At 49.9% G+C, this 22,923-nt stretch overlaps 3 protein-coding genes across 4 annotated transcripts in view; 1 reads left to right on the forward strand and 2 right to left on the reverse strand.

The window, feature by feature from the left end:
* The window catches only part of SMARCD3 (SWI/SNF related, matrix associated, actin dependent regulator of chromatin, subfamily d, member 3), a 74,622-nt gene extending 64,737 nt beyond the window's left edge, over positions 1–9,885 (reverse strand). The window contains exons 1-2 of the mRNA XM_039726489.1: positions 8,936–9,885; positions 7,523–7,712 (exon numbers count right to left, since the gene is read on the reverse strand). The gene's annotated coding sequence lies outside the window, so the exon portion shown is untranslated. The remainder of the gene's footprint in view (positions 1–7,522; positions 7,713–8,935) is intronic.
* A 6,775-nt stretch (positions 9,886–16,660) lies between these two features.
* On the reverse strand, positions 16,661–21,743 carry CHPF2 (chondroitin polymerizing factor 2). 2 transcript variants are annotated; one of them, XM_039726478.1, is made up of 4 exons: positions 21,380–21,743; positions 19,041–19,605; positions 18,425–18,607; positions 16,661–18,141 (listed from the first exon to the last, which is right to left on the reverse strand). In XM_039726478.1, the coding sequence occupies exons 2-4, from the start codon at positions 19,431–19,433 to the stop codon at positions 16,879–16,881; spliced, it is 1,839 nt and encodes a 612-aa protein (XP_039582412.1). In that variant the 5' UTR covers positions 19,434–19,605; positions 21,380–21,743; the 3' UTR covers positions 16,661–16,878. The 2 variants fall into 2 exon arrangements, with proteins under 2 accessions (XP_039582412.1, XP_039582411.1); XM_039726477.1 differs by having other exon boundaries at positions 19,041–19,624; positions 21,380–21,508.
* A 158-nt stretch (positions 21,744–21,901) lies between these two features.
* The window catches only part of ABCF2 (ATP binding cassette subfamily F member 2), a 10,623-nt gene continuing 9,601 nt past the window's right edge, over positions 21,902–22,923 (forward strand). The window contains exon 1 of the mRNA XM_039726480.1: positions 21,902–22,183. Coding sequence (XP_039582414.1) covers positions 22,030–22,183 — 154 coding nt within the window. The 5' untranslated portion in view covers positions 21,902–22,029. The remainder of the gene's footprint in view (positions 22,184–22,923) is intronic.

Consider the following 22,923-nt stretch of genomic DNA (forward strand, 5'->3'; position numbering starts at 1 on the left):
GGCTCAGCACGGTGTCCCGGTGTCCGCAGTGCCCCGCAGCCCGGCTCAGCACGGCTCAGCCCGGCTCAGCCCGGCTCAGCACGGTGTCCCGGTGTCCGCAGTGCCCCGCAGCCAGGCTCAGCCCGGCTCAGCCCGGCTCAGCACGGGGTCCCGGTGTCCGCAGTGCCCCGCAGCCCGGCTCAGCCCGGCTCAGCCCGGCTCAGCACGGTGTCCCGGTGTCCGCAGTGCCCCGCAGCCCGGCTCAGCCCGGCTCAGCCCGGCTCAGCACGGTGTCCCGGTGTCCGCAGTGCCCCGCTCGGGCCCTTGCCCAGCTCGCCGCGGGCGAGCTCCGGCAGCACGGGAGCTGTGCCGGTGGGACCGGGCCCGCAGCTGTGCGGGAGCAGCAAGGTGGCTCCCTGGGCTGCAGGATGCTGCGCTCACAGCACTGCTGGTGCCACCCAACCCCGCTCCACATTCTCTCTCCTCCCTCACCCAAGCCTTTTCCCCATCCTTCTGAAAAGGCTGCACTGATAATTAAGATTTGCAGTTTGGGGAGGAGTGTCCACTGAAAGAGGGGCCTTCTGCTCCACATACCTGCTGTGGGGAAGGAGACACTGCTAGAGACTGAGCTCAAAGACCAGTGGATAGCACGCCTCGTAATGGGGAAGCCTGGCGGCTTGGCGTTTCTGGCAGCAGAGGGACCCCTTCTCCACCCTCATGCCTCAATTTACTGACTGAATGCACTGCGGTGCCCTAAGAGTGAAGGGGAACATGGTCCACTTACTAATCACGGAATAGAAGTACAGAATCATTTAGGTTGGAAAAGACCTTCAAGATCATCAAATACAACATACTTCCACCACTAAGCCATGTCCACAAGTGTCATGTCTACATGTCTTTTATCCTCCACCTCTCACTATCCTAATCACTTTTTCTAGAATTCCTCTTGTTCTACTAGTCACTGCATCTTAAGGGATATGAAACTCCATTCTCCCTTCACAACATAGAAGAGCCACAGATTTATACAATATTACAACAGTAACTTCAGCTTTGTTAATTCATTTTCTGTAATATCTAACATCAAAGTTTCCATTTTAATCACTACTGTTAAGCTTGGGTTTATAGAGAGCTCTCTATAAAGATGCCATGAGTTTTTTCCTGAGCTGAAAGAAATTATTGTAGCACTGATGTGGCTACATTAGCAGGTTTATTTTCTTTATGGACTTTACATATAAATTTATTCCACCATATTATCATGCAGCTTTGAAACACTCTTCCCCAATCCTAAGAGACAGATTTAGGTTCTGCTGCACCAAACAATGTCACATTATCATCTAATTTTGTTGCTTCATTACTTAGACCTTTGGAAATCATACATCATACACTGCGCACCAATGGGGAACCAAAAAAGCACAGAAACACATTTATTCATCCTTCTACAGCCACCACCTTCAGCAACTCCCAGTGTCCCAGGGATTGCACTAATCCAGCCTAGACCTCTTGAAAGCTATGCCTGCAGTTTCCTAAAGGCTCATCAGTCAGTGGAAGTCTGCTCTTGGGATTTGTTGCCATTATCTCTTGACTAACAGCCTGACAGTATCTCTCTTTTTCTGTAGCCTTTCCCCATCTCCTTATTATCCCCTTTGCATGGAGAACCTCCTTGACTGCCTGCCCTTAAAGAAGAAGAGGTGTACTCTCACCTCACAAGTACCCTTACATTTCCTGGCAAAATTCACCAGGAAGTGCAAGTGGCTGCCCCTGGGGAAGAACAGCCCCAGGCATCAGGATGTGCTGGGGGTGACTGGCCCAAGAGCAGTTTGTCAGACAAAGACCCTGAGTGGAACCCGAGGCAGCAGCGAGGGCAGGACACCTGTCTGCACTGGCCACGGTGCCAGGAGGGGATCCTCCCCCTCACTGCAGCATGGTGAGGTCACTGCTGCAGAACTGTGCCCAGTGCAGGAGAGACGTGGACATACCGGGGAGTGCAGAGAAGAGCCAGAGAAGGTGACAAAGAAACTGGAGCACCTGTCCTGTGAGGAAAGGCCAGGAGTGCTGGTACTGCTCATCTGGAGAAGGCTCAGAGGGGAGCTCATTAATGTACATAAATTCCTGATGGGAGCATGCAAAGAGGATGGATCCAGGCTCTTTTCAGTGGTGCCCAGTGACAGGCTGGGCCACAGGCACAAACTGAAACACAAGAGGTTCCTTTGGCACATCAACAAATAGCATTTTACAGTGAGGGTGACAGGTTGCCCAGACAGGTTGTAGAGTCTCCCAGCTCAGAGATATTGAAAGGCTGTCTGGACATGGTCCTGGGCAACCAGTTCTGCTTGATGACCTCCAGAGGGCCCTTCCAACCTCAACCATTGTATGAGTCACTGCTTTTTCTTACTGCTTACAAGGAGTTTTCTTTATTGACTATCTATTTCCCTTGTTAGCTTTTATATTCTTTAGAAACCTGGCTGAGTGCCATTTTCAAACCACTGAAATGCAATATGCTGACAAGCCCACTTTTATTTACATGACCTATAAAAGAATTCTAATCCCAATAAAACAGGGACACAATGGAGAATAGAATAAGAACATAACAGACCCATGGGGCACATGTGTTTGTCTCTACAGAAGACACGGTGACTCCTTACCTGCAGTGGCACACTTACACACCAAATCTTCAAACAAAAAACAGGACTCCACTAATTACAACTTTGTGTGCGATTTACATTGTTAAAGATATTAACAGATGAGGATGGCTGCAGCACTTGACAGAAGCCTTCACTCAGAAAATAAAATTTGAAGGAGTTATGAAGAGCTTGGCAGAAGACATTACAGAACACAGTATCAGCCAGTACTGGTTTTTTATCACACTGCAGCCAGTGATGGTCACATCTCTAAAAGCATACTGCAGAATTATAACCATACAGATATAGAAAGACTAGATACAAAGTAATCCTCTTATGGAGAGGAGCTGAAGCAGAGTGCCTGTTTACATTGCAGAGGAGGGGGGAAATATACAGAATAAAAATTGTCACTGTGATGAAAGGAGCACATTATCTTGTAACAGAAGAACTTGAGGATCACCAACAAAAATGGAGGACTAAGTTCAAAATGAATTAAATGTTTTTCATTTAAAATAGCCAGCCTGGGGCACTTGCCAAGAGACACTGAAGATGCAAAAAGCAGGAACTAGATAAGGAGAATCCAGTTTTCTCAATCTTGTAAACCACTTGGCAAAGCCTGTATGTGCCAAATGTCCCCAAGACACACGCCACCATCTACTTCAGATGGTGGTGGAGACTAAAAGTACCAGACAGTCCAGAGCAAAGTTATGACAGCAGATGTTTCTCAGATGCCCTGTCTGAGGGCACACTGTCTTGGTCCCTAGCTGGTCCGTGCACATCCCAGGGAGATCTAGGCATAGATCTAGATCTGTGCTGTTCTTAGCAGTCCACACGGGTTCACTTCCTAACTAAGATAGGTCTGGACTACCAAGCACAAAACTGGCACAAGAATTACATACAAACCACATACAGATACCGTTGGACTAGAGACTTTGATTCATACAAGAATGCTAAGTATTAAGAGAACAGGCAGAGGGGGCTGGCATGGCCTTTAGAGCTTCAAATCCTTCCTTGCCCCAAGTCAGCCTTGATCTGCCAAAACCCTTCTTAACAGATATTTGTCCGAGTTCTTAAACCTTCCACTGGCAGAAGGTCTACAAGCAGTGTATCACATTTAAATTTCCAATAGTTAACCACCTTGTCTTTGTGGAAGGTATAAGGCACACAGTAAGGACCAATGCAAATCAATTAGTGCTCAGTAAAATATGGGTGTCATATGATCCAAAAGCTTCTTTTAGCCATAAGATCCATTAATGTGTAAACAACCATAATCAATGTATATTAACACCTGGCTGGGGTTAATGACTGGCTTCTCAAGTCATGGGAATGTTCTTTGATGAATACAGATTACTAAGGAGAGACAGGATTCACCATTAGATCCCCGAGGACCCTGGCATGTGTTTCATCGGGTCCCATGGACTTCTGTATGTGCATGTTCCTCAGATGGTCTAGGTCCTGATCTACTCCTACACTGGGCAGGGCTTCATTCCCCCTGTCCCTACCATGAGATTCAGGGACTCCAGAGATTTGGGAAGAGCAATTACAAGTGAAAACTGAGCAGGAAAAAGGTTGTTGAGTACCTCAGCCTTCTCCATTTTGGTCATCACCAGTTCTCCATCTCATTTATTGGGGGAACAGATCCTGACCATGAGGGCTGACATCCCAGAAACAACCTGTGTCCTGAGCTGATGCCCCAGCACAGAGAGCATGTATGGGGGGGATTATTCCTGTTTGCACTTGTCAGACCTCACCTGTGGTCCACAGTACAAGACAAACATGGATCTGTTGGAGCAAGCCCAGAGGAGGCCACAGAGATGCTCTGAGGGCTGAAGCCCCTGTGCTCTGGAGATGGGCTGAGAGAGACAAGGGTATTCAGCTGAGAGAAGCAAAGGCTCCAGGGAGATTTTCTTGCAGCCTTCCAGTATTTAAAGGAGCCTTGTAAGAAAGACAGAGAGAGACCTTTTACCAAGGCCTGTAAGACAGGACAAGGGACAACACTTTTAAACTGCTGTTTTAAAGAGGGCAGTTTTAGATTAGACCTAAGGAAGACATTTTTTACAATGAGGGAGGTGAAATGCTGGAACTCAACTAGGTGATCTGTGAAGGTCCCTTCCAACCCATCCCATTCTATCCCTCTGTGACCCACAGTGAATGAGCTTTGTACTTTCTCCTGCAACTGCTAAGATTGGCCCCTGTCCACACAGAGTGATTAGCCTGCCAGCCCATTCAGTTACTATGTGGTTACCCCTATGATCTCAAGGAACAAACAAGAATAAAACCCCTCAAGTAACCTTCCACATGTCCTCTATCATGAAAATTGAAATCTTAAAAATCTGCAAGTAACATTTTAAAATCATTCCTCACTGATCTCACAGCTGCAAACACAGCTCTTCTGTTCCATGTAGACACCACCTTTTAACTGTGAATTCTGCCATTGCCATGAATCATAGTATTTTCCAGGAGAAAATGACTGGCTTAGATCTTTAAAATTAATACATTTATAAATTTTCAATAACATACTTTGTTGGGCCTCAGAATTTCACCAAGTGAAGTCAAATTTCTTTCACATCGTAGACTCATAAAACATTAAGGCGTTGGAATGGATTTAAAGATCACCTAGTCCCAAATCCCTCTGCCCTGGGCAGGGACACCCCTCACTAGACAAAGTCACTCAAGGCCTTACCCAGCCTGGCTCTGAGCACTGCCAGGGTCAAGGCATCCACAACCTTCCCGGGCAACATGTGCCAGTGCCTAACTACCTTCATGGTAAACATTTCTTCCTAATATCTAGCCTAAATTTCCCTCTTTCAATTTGTACCCGTTACTCCTTTTCCTATTACTGCAGTTACTAACAAAGACTCCCTCTCCAGCTCCCCTGCAGCCCCTTCAGACACTTCCACATAACCTCTTCTCCAGACTGAACAGTCCCAACTTTCTCAGCCTGTCTCCATAGGGGAGCTGCTCATCAAAAGGATACTTGCAAATCAAAGGCCACATGCTGAAAAGTTAAGTTTACATTATTTCCCACTTCAATGCAATAGCTGTGCCTGTAAATATAAAAATATATCACTGGTAAATTGTGTTTTCTTCTCTGCAGTTTAGGATCTCAAAAGGAGCTGAACTACCATTAAACAAGGAATTTTAAGAAATTTATTCCAGGCAGAGAGTAAGTGTGCCAAATTTGGGGTTAAAAAAGGTAAAAAATACAATGTTGAATAGAATCTTATACTGACATTCTTGGAGCAGGCAAATTCTTCAGTCTAGCTAAGGCCTTCAAACTAGCTAAAGCTAGTTCTGTTCAGGGAGAAATGCTTCTATCCCTTCTTTGGGCACTGATCACAGACAGACACAAACACCACCTCCATACCAGTAGAGAAAACAGAGAAGGCTACAGGACTGTAAGAGGCCAGAAAGGAAAGGTTAGGAAGTTTGTCTCTCAAACTCTGGAACCTGTAAATGCAGAGTTTTTTAAAAAAATTGAAGGAAGACTAAAACAGCTTTCCATAACATTCATGAGGCTCTTGTCCAGCACGAAGCTGTCACTGCTCTCAAATACATGCAGGTACAGAAATGACAGTGTCATTGTCACTTCCACATCTACTCAGTGAACATTGGAAACAACTGACAAGGACATCTCAGGCTGTCAGTTCACACCTCACTTGACGACCACTGAGGAAATCAAACACACCTCACTTGACCACCTCTGAGGAACATTCCCAGAACAAGACCTATTACCCAGTGTTTGCATTATGAAAACTCTATGGAGAGTGTGCACAGTGCAACCTTGTGAGCTACATGAAAAGGCACATAAATTGTAGATACCTGCTTGGTTCCATGTACCCAGGACATTTCTATATAAATGCAAAACCTGGATAACTCCCCTGGTATCACACCCAGACTCTTAATTATTTGCAGTTTAAATTAAGAACCATTCAATTCCTCCCGCTGCATCTTTCCAGAAAAGATAAGCTCCTGGAATGCTGTTCAATTCAAGGAGAGACCACTAAATTCCAGGTGTTAGCCCAAGCACTCTGCTTGGAAACCACTGTGGCAGCACTGCACTGGGCAAGGAGATAGCGCCGAGTGATGATGAGAACAGAATGTTAACATTACCATCTTCATCAAAAAACTGAAGGAGTTTTCACACATAAGCCCTTCCAATTCCAGTGAGAATTGTTATAACCCAGGCTGTTTATTTCCAAAACAAAATAGTATGCATTTCTTCTACCACACAATTTACACTACCAGTGAGGTGACCTGCGTAGGCTGTGAAAGGTGAGAAGTCACCAATCCAGGTGTGGCAGAAACAGAAGTCCCCTACAGGCATGCTGTGTACTGGCTGGGAAAACAGACAGTAGGTACAGGTGGATATTCACAGTGGAAGCAACAAGAAGAATGTAACTAATGGTAGAAAATAAGGATATGAGTGGCAGATTTGGTTACCTTATCATGAAGATGCCCAATGCCCATCCAGCAACAGCAGGTACTGAAGAAGTCTCCCTAGCTGGGAAGAGCTAATTTAAACCTGCACTGAGAAGCATGGGAGCCCCACAGATCAATAACCACCTGACATGAACCAATCACGTTTACTTGTGGCAAATGGAGTAATGAATTACCACAAAGAATACCTGCTGCTGCTGCTACTACTACTCCTCCTCTTAGCAAATGCATCCTCCAGTGTCACTTCTGAGCCAGTCCACTCTGCCAGATCAGCATCTTCCTGCCAACACCAGCACAAACTATCATAGAAGCAAGTGGCTATTCAAATGACCAGTTTATGTCAGCAGCAAGCTGGCATCTTAGGATTTATTTCACAACACAGTATTTCCCGTATGCCCAAAGGCAAACATTTCCATCTCCAGTCCAAAGCACAGACACATTCTTCCTGACTAAAACAGGTCACTTTTCAAAGAGCTGAAACCTACCTGTATCAGACAAGGCAGCTGAACACCTGGAGTCTCATCTGTGTAGACCAAGAGGAAGCAAGAAATTTATCCTGTGGATGGAGCAGGAGACCAGATATTATGTCATGATGAATTAGCAGGAGATGTTCTCATTGACCTTAAGCAGGAGCAGCTCTAAGACAACAGGCTGAGGATGCATTTGGATCCAGCTCTGAAAAGAGAAAGTACATACTGGGTGAGAGGGAAATAACATACAATAAAAATAACACTCTCTAGAACAGCATAAACCCATGTGACACTTCATAAGCAGCACAACTTGCGGAAAAAGAGAGGGGGAAGAAGAGCAAGAAAGGGAAGATGAGACTGACATAGCAGTTTGGGGCTTCTCTGGAGACTGTGCACATAGGTGCATGGCCAGGCTGCCAGGACAGCAGTTTTGCCCAGGCACTGGCCCATCCAGGTAGTCTTCAGTTTCCCCACAGGGCCCAGCTTGTATTTGTGGAGTCTGGAAAGAACACAAATGTTACTGCTTGCCTATAACCTGTCAGCCTATTGAGCAGGCTCTGATAAGAAACACAGGGTAGTTAGGATTGCAGTGGACCCCTGGAATTTGCCTGTCCCAGGAAGTAAGGGTATTGTCTCATACAGATGTTCTCAACCTTGGGAAAGCAGGCCAGTTTAGGAACATTAACCAAGTCAGCTTGCTTTCATTCTCAAAAAATCAATTCCTTAAAGAACTCAAAATCCACTGCAGCATTTTATCAGGCACCGTTAGGTGCCCGAGTAGCTTAAGGAGAGTGTGGCAGACGGGAATAATGATCCTACAGATTTAGGGCATAGTCAGGCAGCTTCAGTGTCTGCATGCTATGATAGCTCCCAAAGATGATGAACCAGGCTAAGAAGGAAAAGGGACCTGTTCCATGGGAGGAGCTGAGGCAGCTGTACCTGCACATTCAAAGCCCTGCTGCTACTGACAGCTCTGTACTGTAGCTGAAGAAAAGCAGCATTACAGCAGAACAGGTGTGAGCACCAGTGCACAAAGCATTCTCAAGCAAAAGCTCGCACCTAGACATGCCAATAGAAACAACTGTTCAAAGAAGGGATAGGCAAGAAAGGGAAGGATGAGCATTGCAGTGCCAGCCTGGGCAGTGCCAGGCAGCATGAGGAGAGTGGCTATCTCCACCAGGGACAGGACCAAGGCTCTGGATCTAGTGGGGTCAAGAAAAGGGAAGAACAAAGGGCAAAAAGAAGATAATGGTGAATTCTGCTGAAACAGAGCTGTAGACAGGAAGGACAGAGCCCAGGCACGCAGGAGCTGAGGCAAACACTGCAGTGGAGGCAGCACAAGTGAGAAGGGAGAGTGCATGAGGTACCGAAAGGAACATTACTGCAGTGCTGAGGAAAAGCAGGACAGCAAAGGCTGAGCGTCCTCACCCTGCCTCAGGGGCAAGGCCAAGCTGCAAGGTCCTCCTCAGAAAAGTCAGGGAATTCCAGCTCTTTTGGTGGGTGGTGTCCCCATGGAAAACAGCAGATTGTTGATTGCTCCTGGGACAACCCCAAGGAACTGATTATGTTCAGAAGCTGCAGGACTTCCTTGAATGGGTGGTAGGGTGAAGTCAGTCTCTCCAAGAAGGGCAGTGCTGACAGCACCAGGCAAGGATAATGCACACTCTCCCAGATCATGCTAACTGGTGAATGACGTTGCTTGCTCCTCAGTTCCCCATTTCAATTCTACCTCAGTTTCTCCCAGCAGCAACTTGCACACAGGGATCCTCCACAGGCCACGGTGATGGAGGGAACGGAGAAGAGTTCAGGCTTCAGGGAACAGGAGGGTGGGAAGGAGCAGCAATCTCCAGCAGCAAACTCCTGGTGCCAAAGCGAGATGGTTTGCATGTGTGGGAAGTCAGGAGATATTCCAGAAAAGCACGCAGAGCATCAGTCTCTCACAGACATGGATCTGTTCGTCCTGAGAGAGTATCTTGGACCATGTATGTCCCTCTGAAGACAGAACTGAGAGGCATCTTAGAGGCAGCAAGTCAAGTACTCTCTCTCAAAAGCTGCCATCTCCTGTGTGAAGGCTGGTTGTTCCTGGAGCACCAGAGACAGCAGTCAGTTAGATGCAGAGCAGCACTGGGCTGTCTCCAGGGACAGGGTGTTAAGAAGAGGACCCTCCTCTCCAGAGGATGCATGGACCATATCAGGGCAGGGTGGGCAAATCCAGAAGAGTGATGGTGTCCCGCTCGCTAAAGTCAGTCCCTGCTAAAGGGGAACCTCCCGAGGGGGCCTGCAGCCCACATTGGGGAGCGGTAAATGAGCACTGGGCTCCCCCTTCCTGCCTGCCTCCCCGGGCGAGCCGAGCTCCCGCAAGGCAGCAGAGCCGCCGGGGCTGGGCAGGGGACGCGGGGCCCGCGCTGGGACAGCCGGCGGGGGCTGCGCCGCCTGAAGCCGAGTCCGCGGGGAAGCCCCGAGAGCGCGGCGCGGCCGCCGCCAGGCTGCTCCAGCCGCGGCTCCGCGAGCGAGCGGGGGGGCCGGGCCGGGGCCCCGCGCGGCGCTCACCGTCCCGTCCGTGCTCCGCTCCCGGCGCGTGCGGAGCGCCTGCGCGGCGCTGCGGAGAGCGGCCGGGGACCGTCTGTAAAGCGCATCTCGCCCGCCGCGCCGGGGGAGAGCGTCCCGCACCGGGCCGCTCCCAGCCCCGCGGGGGCGGCGCGGCACGGAGCTCCTCCCGGGGACCGGAGGGTGCGGCGCCCACGCCCTCCCAGCCCCACGGGCCGCTCCGGCTCTGCCGCCTCGACGGAGCTCGAGAGAGGGACGGACTGGCTTTAGGTCTGCCGCCGCCGCCAGGGTCCTCAGCACTGCCGCCCCTGCTTCCGCCGCCACAGCCATCCCCTTCTCTCCCCACCAGCGCCCTGCACCACGGCCGCAGCCCGTGACTGTGGCAGCCCCCAGCCCCGCGCCCCGCACTCACCGCCGCCCCCCGCCCGCTCGCAGCAGGGTCCGGAGCGCTTCCGACCGGCACCGAGCGGGGCTCGCACCGACAGCGACCGCGCCGGGGTTCACCGGGAGGCAGCGAGAATTCCAGTGGCGATGAGGACGGCAGTAGCAGGATGAGAGAGCAAACAGGCCCGGGGAGCTCTGAGGCACGTCCAGTCCTTCCAACTCAGAACCGGCCCGGAGCTGCGATCCACTACCCGCAGGCTTTTCCTTGTGTCAAGGGGCTGGTGACTCCCGGGAGCATGAAATGAGGGTACTGGGCCTGGCGGGCTGCCGGTCTGTGGTGCAGTGTCAATTTTACCAAGCAAAGGAAAATTGCTTCTTAAACACCCAGGGGGAGATGTCTGTGACATGCACTTTGACAGAGCCATTAGGAGGAACCCTCAGTGTGCCTTGCCAAAGCCCTGCAGTCCATGGGGATGAGGGAAGTTCGGACAGCATGAATGCTTTGGAGTAATGCTCCAAGGAGCTGTGAGGAAGCAGCGAAAGGACTGAGCTCTAGCTGCAAGGAGCCAAGCAAACCTGACAGCTTCACGTGCTCAAAAACAGTGCAAGTCTAAAAGATGAAGGAAAATATTGTAAAGACCACAAGGTGGATTTAAGTCTCAGTGGGTGTTTTTAAGGAGGGACTGTACACATGCTTTTGGCTTTTTCACGACATTTTCTGCGTCACATTTTCAAGCTTTCTCCTGTGGTTACCTGCACCAGCAGAACACTGTTGCAAATGCAAAATGAGCTTCTGTGGTACCTGTCACCAGACAATTGCCCTGTTGAGAATCCATGAGCAATGGTTCAGCACGCATGCTGAGAAGAGAAGGTAAGTGCCCAGTACATCCAGGAAAGTTCACAGTGGGAGAGGGTGACTGCCTTGGCTGAAGTACAGCTCTAGGGAGTGGTGAGCCCTGGGGCAGTGGGCATGAAAGCATCTGCTATAGTGGGGTTCAGGCCACGACTCCGGGCTTGAGACCAAGCTGGCAGCTGGCACCTGCACATGCTCTGCAGCGCTATACAGAATATTTCACAATGGATGTGTGACAAGGCAATGTTGCAAGCCAAATAGAAGACAGCAAGCTCCTATGAAAAGAACTCTTTGTGCTGGAATTGAGAATGGAGGACTGTGCTGGGCAAGAACACCTTGAGGGAATGTGTTAATGAGAGCACCCTGTCCTCTCTCTGCTCATCTGACCAACAACACTTCTGTGAAGCAGTTTAGACCATTTGCAAGACCTGGGCTGCACTCTCCAGTGTGCTGGGAATTGGCTCTGCAGCACTTTGGGGTGAAGCAGTTTGTGAGCTGTGACTGAGTGGAGGACCTGCCCAGACAGACCTGAGCTGCTGGTCAGGGGTGCCCCAGGGAGCAGAGGCAAGGCCACCCTGGGCAGATCCCCAAAGGGAGATGGGCTACTCGTCCAGATCACGTGGCAGAGGCACATAATTTATATTCTGGTCTTGGAGAAGACTGATGGACACTATGATTAGATACAATATCTGAGTGACAGCATCTGGGTTTGGGGTTTTTTTGTTTTCTTTTTTTTTTAAGTATATTTGTTAATTTGGAATAGAGTAGCAGCTCTGTCACAGATGAAAAGGTGGAGAGTCTATTTTTACCTGTTTCTTGAAGGGACTTCAAATGCTAAAAATGCAGCTGGGACCAAGGCTTCTTGTGTTTTTAACATATACTACACATCCTTCTCTAGGAGCAACAGATTATTCCAAAAGGATATGTCAGCCAGTCTAAAACATGCAATGGATGAAATTACCTTCACAACTGAAGACAAGGAAGAAAAATATCCACTGCTGTGGACCCCAAAGAAAGTGATGTATACACAAAAGTAAACACACCCACTGCACATTGGGGAAAGCAGAGACATCACATAAGGGTGTGCATCTCTTCAGGGCTACAGGATCAAACACGACAATCATGGTAATTTATCTTCTTGGCCAGTACACGATCCCACTGCAGTACACAGACTCAGTATCATGATCCTCACATAGTGCATCATTTCTGGCTGAAATAAAGTACATCCTTGAAAAAGATGTAGTCTTTTTTAGCACAAGAGACAAAAATGCTGGCACAGAGTCAAATCATAAGCACACCTGACTGATTTACCCTCTCCCTGACAGTGGCCAACACTGTCTGCCTAGAAAAAAAATCATTAAAATAGAGTACATGAAGAGTGCTCTCTCCCTGGCAGCTCTCCTAAAGCTTACAGATTTGTAATTCAGAGACCTGCTGCACAAGAGGTTTTGGCTTTGTGTTTTAACAGCCTTTGATAGATTTCTTTTGCAAATTTTATCCACTGTATAGTGACAGTCATGAAATTTAAGGCCATGAAGGACTTACTATACCCACTTACATTTGACAAGTAATTTCACACTTGCTTCCAATAATCTCTGTAACACAAACCAAGTAAATTGCAGCACACGGGAAAAGTGACTAGTGTAATTCCACTAGCTACTCTCAGCACTGAAAGCATGCGCCTGTTTTCCTTTGGAGTTAAATCTGCTGCAGTCATGCCTTACCCCTGGACAACTAAAATCTGCTTTAGTATCCAGTGTTTTCACTTTGTACATGTACTCACACACCCTATTCAGATCACTCACAACCTTCTAGGAGTTCATAGACTCATAGGAAGGTTTGGGTTGGGAGGGACTTTGAAAGGCCATCTAGTCCCACCCCGCCATTGACAGGGACATTTCCAACTCATAATAAGGTCACTCAAAAGTCCTGTTCAACCCAGCCTCAGAGACCTCCATGGAGGAGGTTCTTTCAGCAACCTGTGCCAGTGCTTTCCAGCCTCATTTTAAAAACAGTCTCTCACCTAGTCTGCATCTACCCTCTTTTAGTTTAAAACTGTTAAACCCAGTTTAAAGTAATTACCCCTTGTCTTACAAGAGTTCTGCATCTCACATTGTAAAAGACTTCTTATAATCTTGAGGTAAGTTTTGTGAACCTCAAATGTTCTTCTTTGTTCCCTAGAAGCCTTAAAAACAGGCTGTGTGCTATGCCACCAGGGCCCCTGCTGTCTCACATCAACAGCATCTGTTTCCCCCAGACTGTCTACCCGTAAAGATCTGTTATATCATGTCTTAAATTTGTACTTTATAGGGCTTGGACAGAGCCTGGATATTAGTGTCTGAAACAGGGGGTCCAAAAAAAATGAAGCTGCTTGCACTTTAATACAGTCAATTTCTTTACAGACTTACCTTTTTTTAACATGCAGTCCTCTCTGGAGGAGTGATACACTATCTTCCCCAAGCACGTAAGGGTGCATTTGACTTTTCTAAGACACAAGTCTATATGAAGGGCCTTACTCTGCTACACACTCTTCTTCACCATCATCCTCTCTTCATGACTTTTTTTTGCATATTTTTACATATCTGCTGATTTTATTTGTAGAGATCTTATACTTGCTTCCAAATAATCAATTAAGTGTCAAACAATACTGGCCGGAGAATTGTCCCTCAGATAAAACCAGAATCCCTAGCTTATGGATTGGGCAGTTTGCTGGCATATTTCCTGCCTCTCCTTTCCCACAGACCTGGATTGTGAAAAAAAAATGAACCATCAGCTTCCAGCTTCCCTCAGCTTTATTCCAAGATACAAGACGCTCTTAAGAATTTTAAATTCTGTGTAGTGTTGCATCATCATCTGACATAGCCTAAACACAGGCAGGGACTTGCCAACAACAAGTTGGCAACAACATTCCTGGCTTTTGGGTTACATCCATCAAATCTCACTACTGTTTCCCATTATTATCTTTCTTCTCTAATGAGGACTCACTAATGATTCTTGTTTGCCCTATGTCATTTCAAACCTTTTGTTTTAGCAGCTTGTTTTACATCCCAGACATCCCCACCTGTCACATCCCCTAACCTCTCTCAGTCAGCAATTCCTGACAGCCAGTTCCTGCATCTCTCCCAGGTCAATGCTCAGCTTGGTGGAATGACACCCACTATGTCCTATGCAGAAGATCTGCTGCTTGCTTAGTTTCTTACAGCTCCCAGTACCCACTACCAGTGCTTCCAGATGTGTTCTGCAGAACAATGATCCAAGGAATTCTCCTTGGATATTACCCTGTACTGAAACCTGCATTTACAAGCTCTGTATCCTGGCTGACACCAGGAAGTTATTTTTCATGCACCAGAATCTCCTTTGCATTCAAGATGAGCACACCACCCCCAAGGTGAGCAGCACTGGAGTTTTCACTCTGTCCATCTCTGCTGTGGCACGTGTTCCCACCTGGCAGTCGCCGCATCCCAAGGAGATGTTAACCTGAGCACACACAGGCCTGTGCTGCTCACAGGGCAACAGTCACACCTGGCTTTGCTGCACAAACCCCTTGCCCAACAGACAGTCTCAGCCAGCTCATCATACAGAAATGCCCATGGGCAGCTCTTGGTCCTGCCCAGCCATTCTGCCACTCACATGGCCTGCCTTTTGTCTAACAGTGAGGTGAAAAATTCTCATTCACACATCCTTCTGTGTGACAGCAGGAATGAGGAACAGAGTTGTTTTCTTGCACTCTTATAATGGCTCCAATTGCAAAAAAGGGAGAACCAGCACTGCAGGTGGGGTCTGCAGGGCATGTTGGGTGTGGATCAGAGGCCCACTTGGGGCTCCCCACATCTAAAAGATGAGATGATGTACACTATTCTTTTGTGTTTGATCTAACACATGACATTTTAAATAGCACCCTACACAGCCCAAGTCCCTTTCCTACATGGATCATAATGGATCAGAACCTCCTCATGCTAAGTAGAAGAGGACTATGGGAAAGTGACTCATCTGATTTGGAGGTAGAAAAACAAGTTACATAACGACTACGTGCTCACATTGTGGTGAATGCTGGTTAGCTGAATTACATTTGTTATGCTAAAATGGAATGCAACTGATAACCACCAAACTTCTTAAAAAGGCCTGTTTTTTGCAATAAAGGGTTCTCCTTTGCACTCGCCTGGAGACTCTGCATTGCTCTGCTTCATTCACTTAGCAACAAACACACATCTCCATAAGGCACTGCAAACACCTGTGATCTTCCCATGTAAATGTAACTGAGACATGCCTTACTTAAGTAAGAAAATTTGAAATTTCTATCCAATTTGAACCAATGTTCCTGACTTTGAATACTTCTTTCAAGCTTCTCTAATTTTTCAGCATCTCTTTTGTTGCCCACACCAGACCTTCACCTCGCTCACCTCATGAGATGAGTGCAGCAAATACAACCTCTCTCCTTCAGCAGTGGCCCTGCAGCGATGAACAGGGTCAGCCACACTTGCCAGCTTATCACAAACTCACAAGCTCACTTCAGGGCTTTGATTTCTGGGATGCTGGCTGGAGAAATGATGCTGGAAAGCTGAAAAAGTAAAAGGATTAGTGGGGTCCTGGTGGATACCAAGCTAAACAAAAGCCAGCAGCATTCCCTCAGAACTAAGGTGGCCAGCAGCATCCTGGGCCACAGCAGTAGGACTGTGGCCAGCAGGTCAAGGACAATGACCTGTCTCCTCAGCACAAGTGAGACATGCCAGGAGTGCTGTCTCCAATCTGGGCTTCCCAATACAACACAGACAGGGGCATACTGGAGTTACTCCAGAAAGGGATGTGGAAATGTTAAGTAATGGGAATTGGGACTGTTTTGTCTGGAGAACAGGCTCAGGACAGTGTCATCTGTGTGTGCATTAGAAACAGGAAAGTGTAAGGAGGACACAGCTGCTGCTCAGAGGTGTCCAGTGATGCTGAGAGAAGCAATGGGCACAAATTAAAATGCAAAAAAAATTCATTTAAACAGGAGAAAGAAATTTTGAACTGTAAATGTTCCACTCTATTGCTGGGAGTCTCCATCCCCAAGACATTTAAATTGGAACCACTGCACCTCTGGAAGAGCCAAAACCACCAAAGTGAAAGTGGCTGAATAGCTTTGTCCAGCTAACCCAGACAAGCTGTGTCTATGCCTCTTGAAAAAGTGAAATGCATAAACACACAGGAGGGTGCAGCAACAGCCCTGAGAATAGCACAGTCAAGGTAACTTTGTCCACGTACACAGCTCATACTCATTCTCTCCCTGCACTGCTCAGCAGAATTACATAGCTTTAAGTAACATCCATTCTACAGCTTGTTTACCTCCATCATCCCAGAGGCTGCAAAGTTTACAAGTGATGACATTACTCTACCTGGAAAGAAAATTAAATTTATTTTAAAAAAAACCCAAAACAAACCAAACCCCCTCTACTGAAACAGCCTCATTCCATAGCCCATGTGCCTCAGGGTCTGGGAAAGTCTTCATCCTCCCTTGACCTCACATACCCTTTACCCATGGCAAGGCTGGGAAGGGGATGGAAAGTGCCGAGTGTTAAGGTGCTGAGAAATTCTTGATGCTTGTCATCTCTCAAGTGCTGTTGGCCTGTTCCTGCTCAAAGAGGGCCATGGCTAAATGTGAGCGGGATGCAAGTCCTTCCAAGTTACTGAGCACACAGCGGTGGTACAGCTCCTCACTGAGCCGGGGATTGCAGCTTCTCAGTGTGTATTTCTGCACCAGCCCCGGCTCCACAGCCCTGAACAGGTGCAGGCCAGAATAGTGGAGGAAGACATCAAATACCTCCATGCTCTCCAGCACCTCATCTCGGTCCAGGATATCAGCTGCGAGCTTGGTACGTGCTGTCATATAGTCAGAATTATAAAAGCAGGCCTCAGCAAAGGAATGTCTGTCAAAATGCCCATCTCTCAGGAAGTCAGTGTTGGAGGATGCTGTCTGCTCACCACGGTACACCAGCGCAGGGTTGAACTCCTGGAAATGCACAGGGAAAAAGACTTGCCAATTGCTGATGGTGTTCATGCGGCAGCGGTTCAGAAACTCCATGTTGATTTCTGTCCAGACGCTGGCCAAGAAAAACAGTGTGTCCACAGGGTGCTTCTTTGAGACTATATCCATGAGCTTTACTTGCGATGGCACCTCTGTTTTAACACTAATCCACGGGATTTTAACTTCTGCATAGCGTTTCTCTAGCTCTCCTACCATGGCTTTGACTCCAGCAAAAACATCCACCTGACCAACTCTCTGGGCATCGTAGGGATGGTAGATGAAAAGCAAAGTCAGCAAGGCATTATCATGCGTGTCCAGTGTGTTCATAGCAAACATATCCAGGAAGTTTGCTACAAAATCCAGGTCCTGCACTGTCAAGGGAAGCACCAATTGCACCCGCGTGGCCTCTGTCACATATGGCATGGGAATAATTTCCACCTTACTTAAGGGTCGGACCAAGCTCACTCGCTTGGCCAGAACGTGACTGTGGCCCTTCTGGGTGGCAGCCTCCAGGAGCAGGTCCAGGGTGTATTCCATGCCCCGCGTGGGATCGAAGCGCCGGTAGCCGTTCAGCAGCTGCCGCTTGCTGAAGCGGAGCAGGGGCTGATAGAGACGGTTCAGCTGCTCCACCGCAGACTCAATGATTTCACTGACGTCTGCCTTACTGGCTCCAGAGAGCTCGCACTTTGGGGAGCCGTCAGGACAGGAGAACAGGTGCTGTTCCGTGAAGTAGTCCCAGCTGATCACCTCAAAACGAGACTTTGGAAGGAATGGGGCATTAATGCCCACAGGCCAGGTCACACCTGCCTCACCTGCAGGGGTCAGTGCTGTCAGGTTCCTGATCTGCATCTGTGCAAACAGACAGCACAAATTGATCACCACTATGTTCTCAAACAGATCTAGGCCAGCTCCTCCCCAGGCCCACCTCACCACCTACAACCTGGGTAGTGTCTCACCAGGAGTTTTGGGTAACATGGTATCAGAAACTCTGTTTCTGAGACAAGGGACTATAGCCTGTGTCTGACTGACAGCTGCCCACAAACAGAAGCAATGATCTTCCTCCAGTGCGCTGAAAATGAAGGAAATCCTCCATTTGGTCAAGGAGTTTTTGCAGGTAGCCCTCACCACATACCTGGAGGTCCTGGATCTCCTGATAGACTCTGTCCAGCTGGATCCTGCTGAATTGCTTGTGCAGCCGGTACATCAGGGTCATGTCAGAAACAGGGTGCACTGCAAGAGCTGCTTGGAAGTCCTCTTCTTCCTCCTTCTCCGGTTCAGTATTCTTGGCTAGTTCATAAGTGCGATAATGCTGGCCCTGAAGCAGAAAAAAGCCACAAAGACTGGCATGGAACTTGAGTTCACAGAGCAGCTTTTCCTCACCCCATACACATGTCTGCCCCTCCTTCCATACTGACTGCAGTACCCACCAAAAAAAAAGGGGTAAGTTGTCCCTCCCACCCTGCACTGCATTCCCACTGCTTCTCAGTACCAACAAACCCCTTATCATGCCTTCAAAAACCTGTGAATCAGCCCTGCTAGTAAGGCTGAAAATTAAATCCTGTGTGTGCTCTCTCCCCCAACATCCCAGCTGTGATTCTGGGCCCCCCTCCACCAACGCTGCCATAGCACAGAGCCCTTCCTTCCTCTGCAACTCACAAAAAAGCCACTTGGCTATGCAGGAAAGAACAAATCAGATTCTGGGCTTTGCCAGGCTCAGCTAACACAAAACCTGAGCAGGGAGGTAGTACCTGGAGCTGGGAAACACAAGTGATGCCAAGGAAATCAATGATGCAACGACCTAGCCACTCATCCGGGCGCACACTGAGGATCTCATTGCGACAGCTGTCCAGGTGCGGGCGCAGCTTCAGCAAGAGGCTCCGGGAGAGCAGGTAGCCAAAGCCCCCGTGACAGTACCGGGCCTGCTCATCTCCCCCGATGAACTCCTCCGCCCGCCCCAGGTACACGTCCTGGTTAATGCTCAGGTGTGTCACCAGAGCCTTGACCTGCTCAGCTTGGGCATAGGTGTCATCCTGCATGATGTAGAACCAGTCATAGTCAGAGCCAAAATGCTGATGGATATAGTTCATGGTCTCATACATGAGCCAAATGGGCCTCTCGTCACCGTGGGCCACCAGCACCATGCCATGGGGCACCTTGGCACTGCGCAGCCCGGTGAAGTACAGCAGGCGTGGGAAGTGGTGGGCCACTGTCTTGTTCACTGCCACTGCCAAGGTGTTCAGGGTGGCCTTGGAGGTCAGCACAGCCACAAACAGGCGCTCGTGGAATCCCAGCTCTGTCTGAATGTAGCGAGTTCTGCAAAGGAAGTACATACCTACATGACAAACAGCCGGAGGAGAAAAAAACATCAAAGAATTATGGTAACTTGGGACAAGTCATTAAATGCTGGAATCTACCCAGGGTGAAAAAGTCAAGCCTAGTCATAGAGGTTTAAGAGAAGACTCACTAGTGAAAATCCTATTTTGTAAAAACACTTGCTTCCTTCAAGGTAGCTACAATCTCACATTATCTACCTAAGCTAGAAAACTGTGCCAGTGCAATTAAAATTAAAACACCACAGAGCTAACCACTTGGAGCTCAGTACACAGTGCAGCTTAGAAGGTATGCTCACCAAAAGCACAGGAATGATTGTTGAGGAGTCTCTAGTGCTGGTGGCTGAGGTGTGCTGGGGTACACCAGCTGCACATGGGGCCCTGGGTGCTGGGAGATCACTGAAGACCCAGGCCATGAGCCAGCAATGGGTGGTGGTCTTTGGGCTCACAAATGGCACAAAGCCCTGCAGGACCCAGTGAACACTGAGAAGACTCCGGAGCAAAAACCACCACTGCACCAAGGGGCACGTGAGGAAACATGAAGAGAATACACAGACTGTGAGGGTACAAAAGTCCAGGGGTCTCTGCCCAGGGTCCCTTGGCAGAGGCACCACCCTGAGCTGTTATGATGTTGCTACACCATAGTGAAATACTGAGAGAAACCAAAGAGACTCTGCTACAGGAAACCTGGGGCCAAGGAATCTTGTCTGGCAGTAGGAGCGTGGTGTGTGGAAGGAGCTGAGCAAGGCACCTCTTGGGTCAGCAGAGCTGTAGCTGCAAAGGAGCCTCAGTCAGGGCAGGGGCAGCCAGAGTGGCTTAGCCAGAGTGGCTCCTAGATGGTCAGGCAGAAAAATTTCCTTAACACATACACTACATAACACATTGACCAAAATTTTCCTAACAAGTAGACCAGTTAAAACAAGTTTTGAAGAATAATTTAACACGTTCTATTAAACATGAGTAACAAAACAATCCCCGAATCCCAGAATGGTTTGGGGCAGAAGAGACCTTTAACATAACCTAGTTCCAACATCCTGCCACAGGCAGAGACATCTTCCACTAGACCAGGGTGCTGCAAGCCCTGTCCAACACACCCAGGGACACTTCCAGGGATGGCATAGCCACAACTTCTCTGGGTAACCTGTGCCAGTGCTTTGCCATCCTCAGAGGAAAGACTTTCTCTCTAATACCTAATCTAAAACTTCTCCCCTTCACTTTGAAGTCATCGCCCCTCGTCCTGTCACTCCACGTCCTTGTTAAAGTCTCTCTCCATCCTTCTTGGCTGCTGCCTTTGTGGTACTGTAAAGCTGCAGCTAGATCACTGTGAAGCTTCTTTTCTCCAGACTAAACAATTTAAACTCTCAGCCTTTCCTCCAGTCATCTTGGTGGCTTCCTCTGGATTCAGTCCAACAAGCTGATGCCCTTTTTGTGTTGGGGACCCCAGGGCTGGATGCTGCACTGCAGGTGGGTCTCACCTGAGCAGGGCAGAATCACTCTCCCTACCGAGAAGAAATATTCTCACTCTTCTTGGGCAATGTGCAGCCGTTTTCCCCCTGAAGTTAATTTCCTGAACACGTCTCTTGCACCCCTTAAGGCAACAATCCTGGCCGTTGCGTTGGTACACCACACTCTTACTACACAAGCTATTTCAAACAGCAAATTTCACCTTGAACCTGTTCACTTACTCGAAGGTTTAAAACTTCCCACAAGAATATTTTGATTGAAGAAAATCCAGGCCAGAAAAAACCATGCCTTACCTGAGCACTTTTTTGTAAGGCTTGTTGGGGTCTCTGTAGTACGGCACAATGCGAGGCCTGAAGTCCTCGTGGCCCGGCCTCCCCTGGGCTGCCTCGGGCGGGGCGGCGCGGGCGGGCGGGCCCGGGGCCAGGCAGCGCTCGTGGGCCGCGCCGTGGCTCCAGGAGGCGCGCAGGAGGCTCAGGCTGCAGCCCAGGGACAGCCCGAGCAGCAGGGGCAGCGCGGCGCAGGGCTCTGTTACCCGCAGGCCGCTGACGGGACAGAGGGCGGGCCGCAGTTCCGGGACGGCGGCTCCAGCGCGGACAAGCTCCGCCGCTGCCACCTCACCGGCCACATCGCCCCGCGCGCTTCCGCTTCCGCCCCACTCTCGCTGGTGCCTGGCGGCCGCTCTGGCCCGCACCGCCAGTGCCTCTATGGTACCTGCGGGGGCGGAGCCGGGCTGGCGCGCGGCATGCCGGGAGGCGCGGCGGCCGTGCGGACGGCGCTCCCCAGGGCCGCGCGCCGCCCGGCGCCGGTGACGGTCCGCTCGGCAGCAGCCGGCGGCGCCGCGTGCTCCGGGCCGGGGAGCAGAGGCGGAGCGACCCGGGCCGGGCCGGATCGGCGCGGCCTAACGGCGCCTGTCGCCCCCTCTGGTGTAGCTCCCACCCGTGCCATGCCCTCCGACCTGGCCAAGAAGAAGGCGGCCAAGAAGAAGGAGGCGGCCAAGGCCCGGCAGCGGCCGCGCCGGGTCCCGGACGAGAACGGTGATGCCGGGACGGAGCCGCAGGAAGTGCGGCCCCCGGAGGCCAACGGGACGGTGCTGCCAGGTGAGGAGCTGGCCGCTCCCGTGTGTGCCGGGGCGGGGGCCTGCCCGGCGGGCCGTGTGCGCCGGGCTGTGTCTGGGCGGGCGAGCCGCGGCAGGGATGAAGCGCCGCGGGCACGGGTTGCGCGGAGCCGGGCGGCTGCGGTGGCTGGGAGCGCTCTGCCCCGAGGCAGCAGGACACCCGCGGGCCCTGGGGGCTCCGCAAGGCCGTGTGTGAAGGGTGCCCGCTGGCCCTGGCTTGGGGCACGGCGCTGTGAAGATGGAAGGGGCTGATGGTGTTTTCCCCCCTCTCAGACACTGTCCCTATCTTCTGATACTTGGTACCCAGACCTGTTTGGGGTTTCTTGTTTTTCATTTCGTTTGGAGTTTTCTTCCCTGCTGCAGAAACCACTGTAGCGTCTGAATTAATTCTCTTACTGCTGTTTGCTGTGACTCTCTGCTCGCCCGTTTCTCTGAGACGTACGTGGTTTGCAGAAACTGAGAGCCTGTCTCTAAAAGAGGTTTTGTGTCTGCTAAGGAGAGAGGCTTTGCCACAGGGAGCTGTTGATGCTAAAGGAGATAGGGCTGGAAAGGCTTACGGAGAGTTTATTTTTGGGCCTCCCTTTCGCCCAGCTGGCAGCCCGCGGGTTCTCCGCAGCTCGACCGCGCTGCGCTGTGCCGGGGGGCTCGGCTGCGGTGCCGGGGGGCGGGCGGTGCGGTGTGCCGGGGGGCGGGCGGTGCGGTGCGGTGCGGTGTGCCGGGGGG

The sequence above is a fragment of the Passer montanus genome, unplaced genomic scaffold (genome assembly GCF_014805655.1).
Source record: "Passer montanus isolate IOZ18808 unplaced genomic scaffold, ASM1480565v1 scaffold59, whole genome shotgun sequence".
Classification (NCBI taxonomy): domain Eukaryota; kingdom Metazoa; phylum Chordata; class Aves; order Passeriformes; family Passeridae; genus Passer; species Passer montanus.

What these genes read in the sequence shown, in the direction of transcription:
- CHPF2 (XM_039726477.1), bottom strand. Translation starts at nt 19,622, where the DNA reads ATGTACTTCCTTTGCAGAACTCGCTACATTCAGACAGAGCTGGGATTC. An exon ending in CTTGTGTTTCCCAGCTCCAG is followed by an intron (nt 18,608 to 19,040) that starts GTACTACCTCCC and finishes TTTCTGCTTCAG; the next exon opens with GGCCAGCATTATCGCACTTA. An exon ending in AGGAGATCCAGGACCTCCAG is followed by an intron (nt 18,142 to 18,424) that starts GTATGTGGTGAG and finishes CTGTTTGCACAG; the next exon opens with ATGCAGATCAGGAACCTGAC.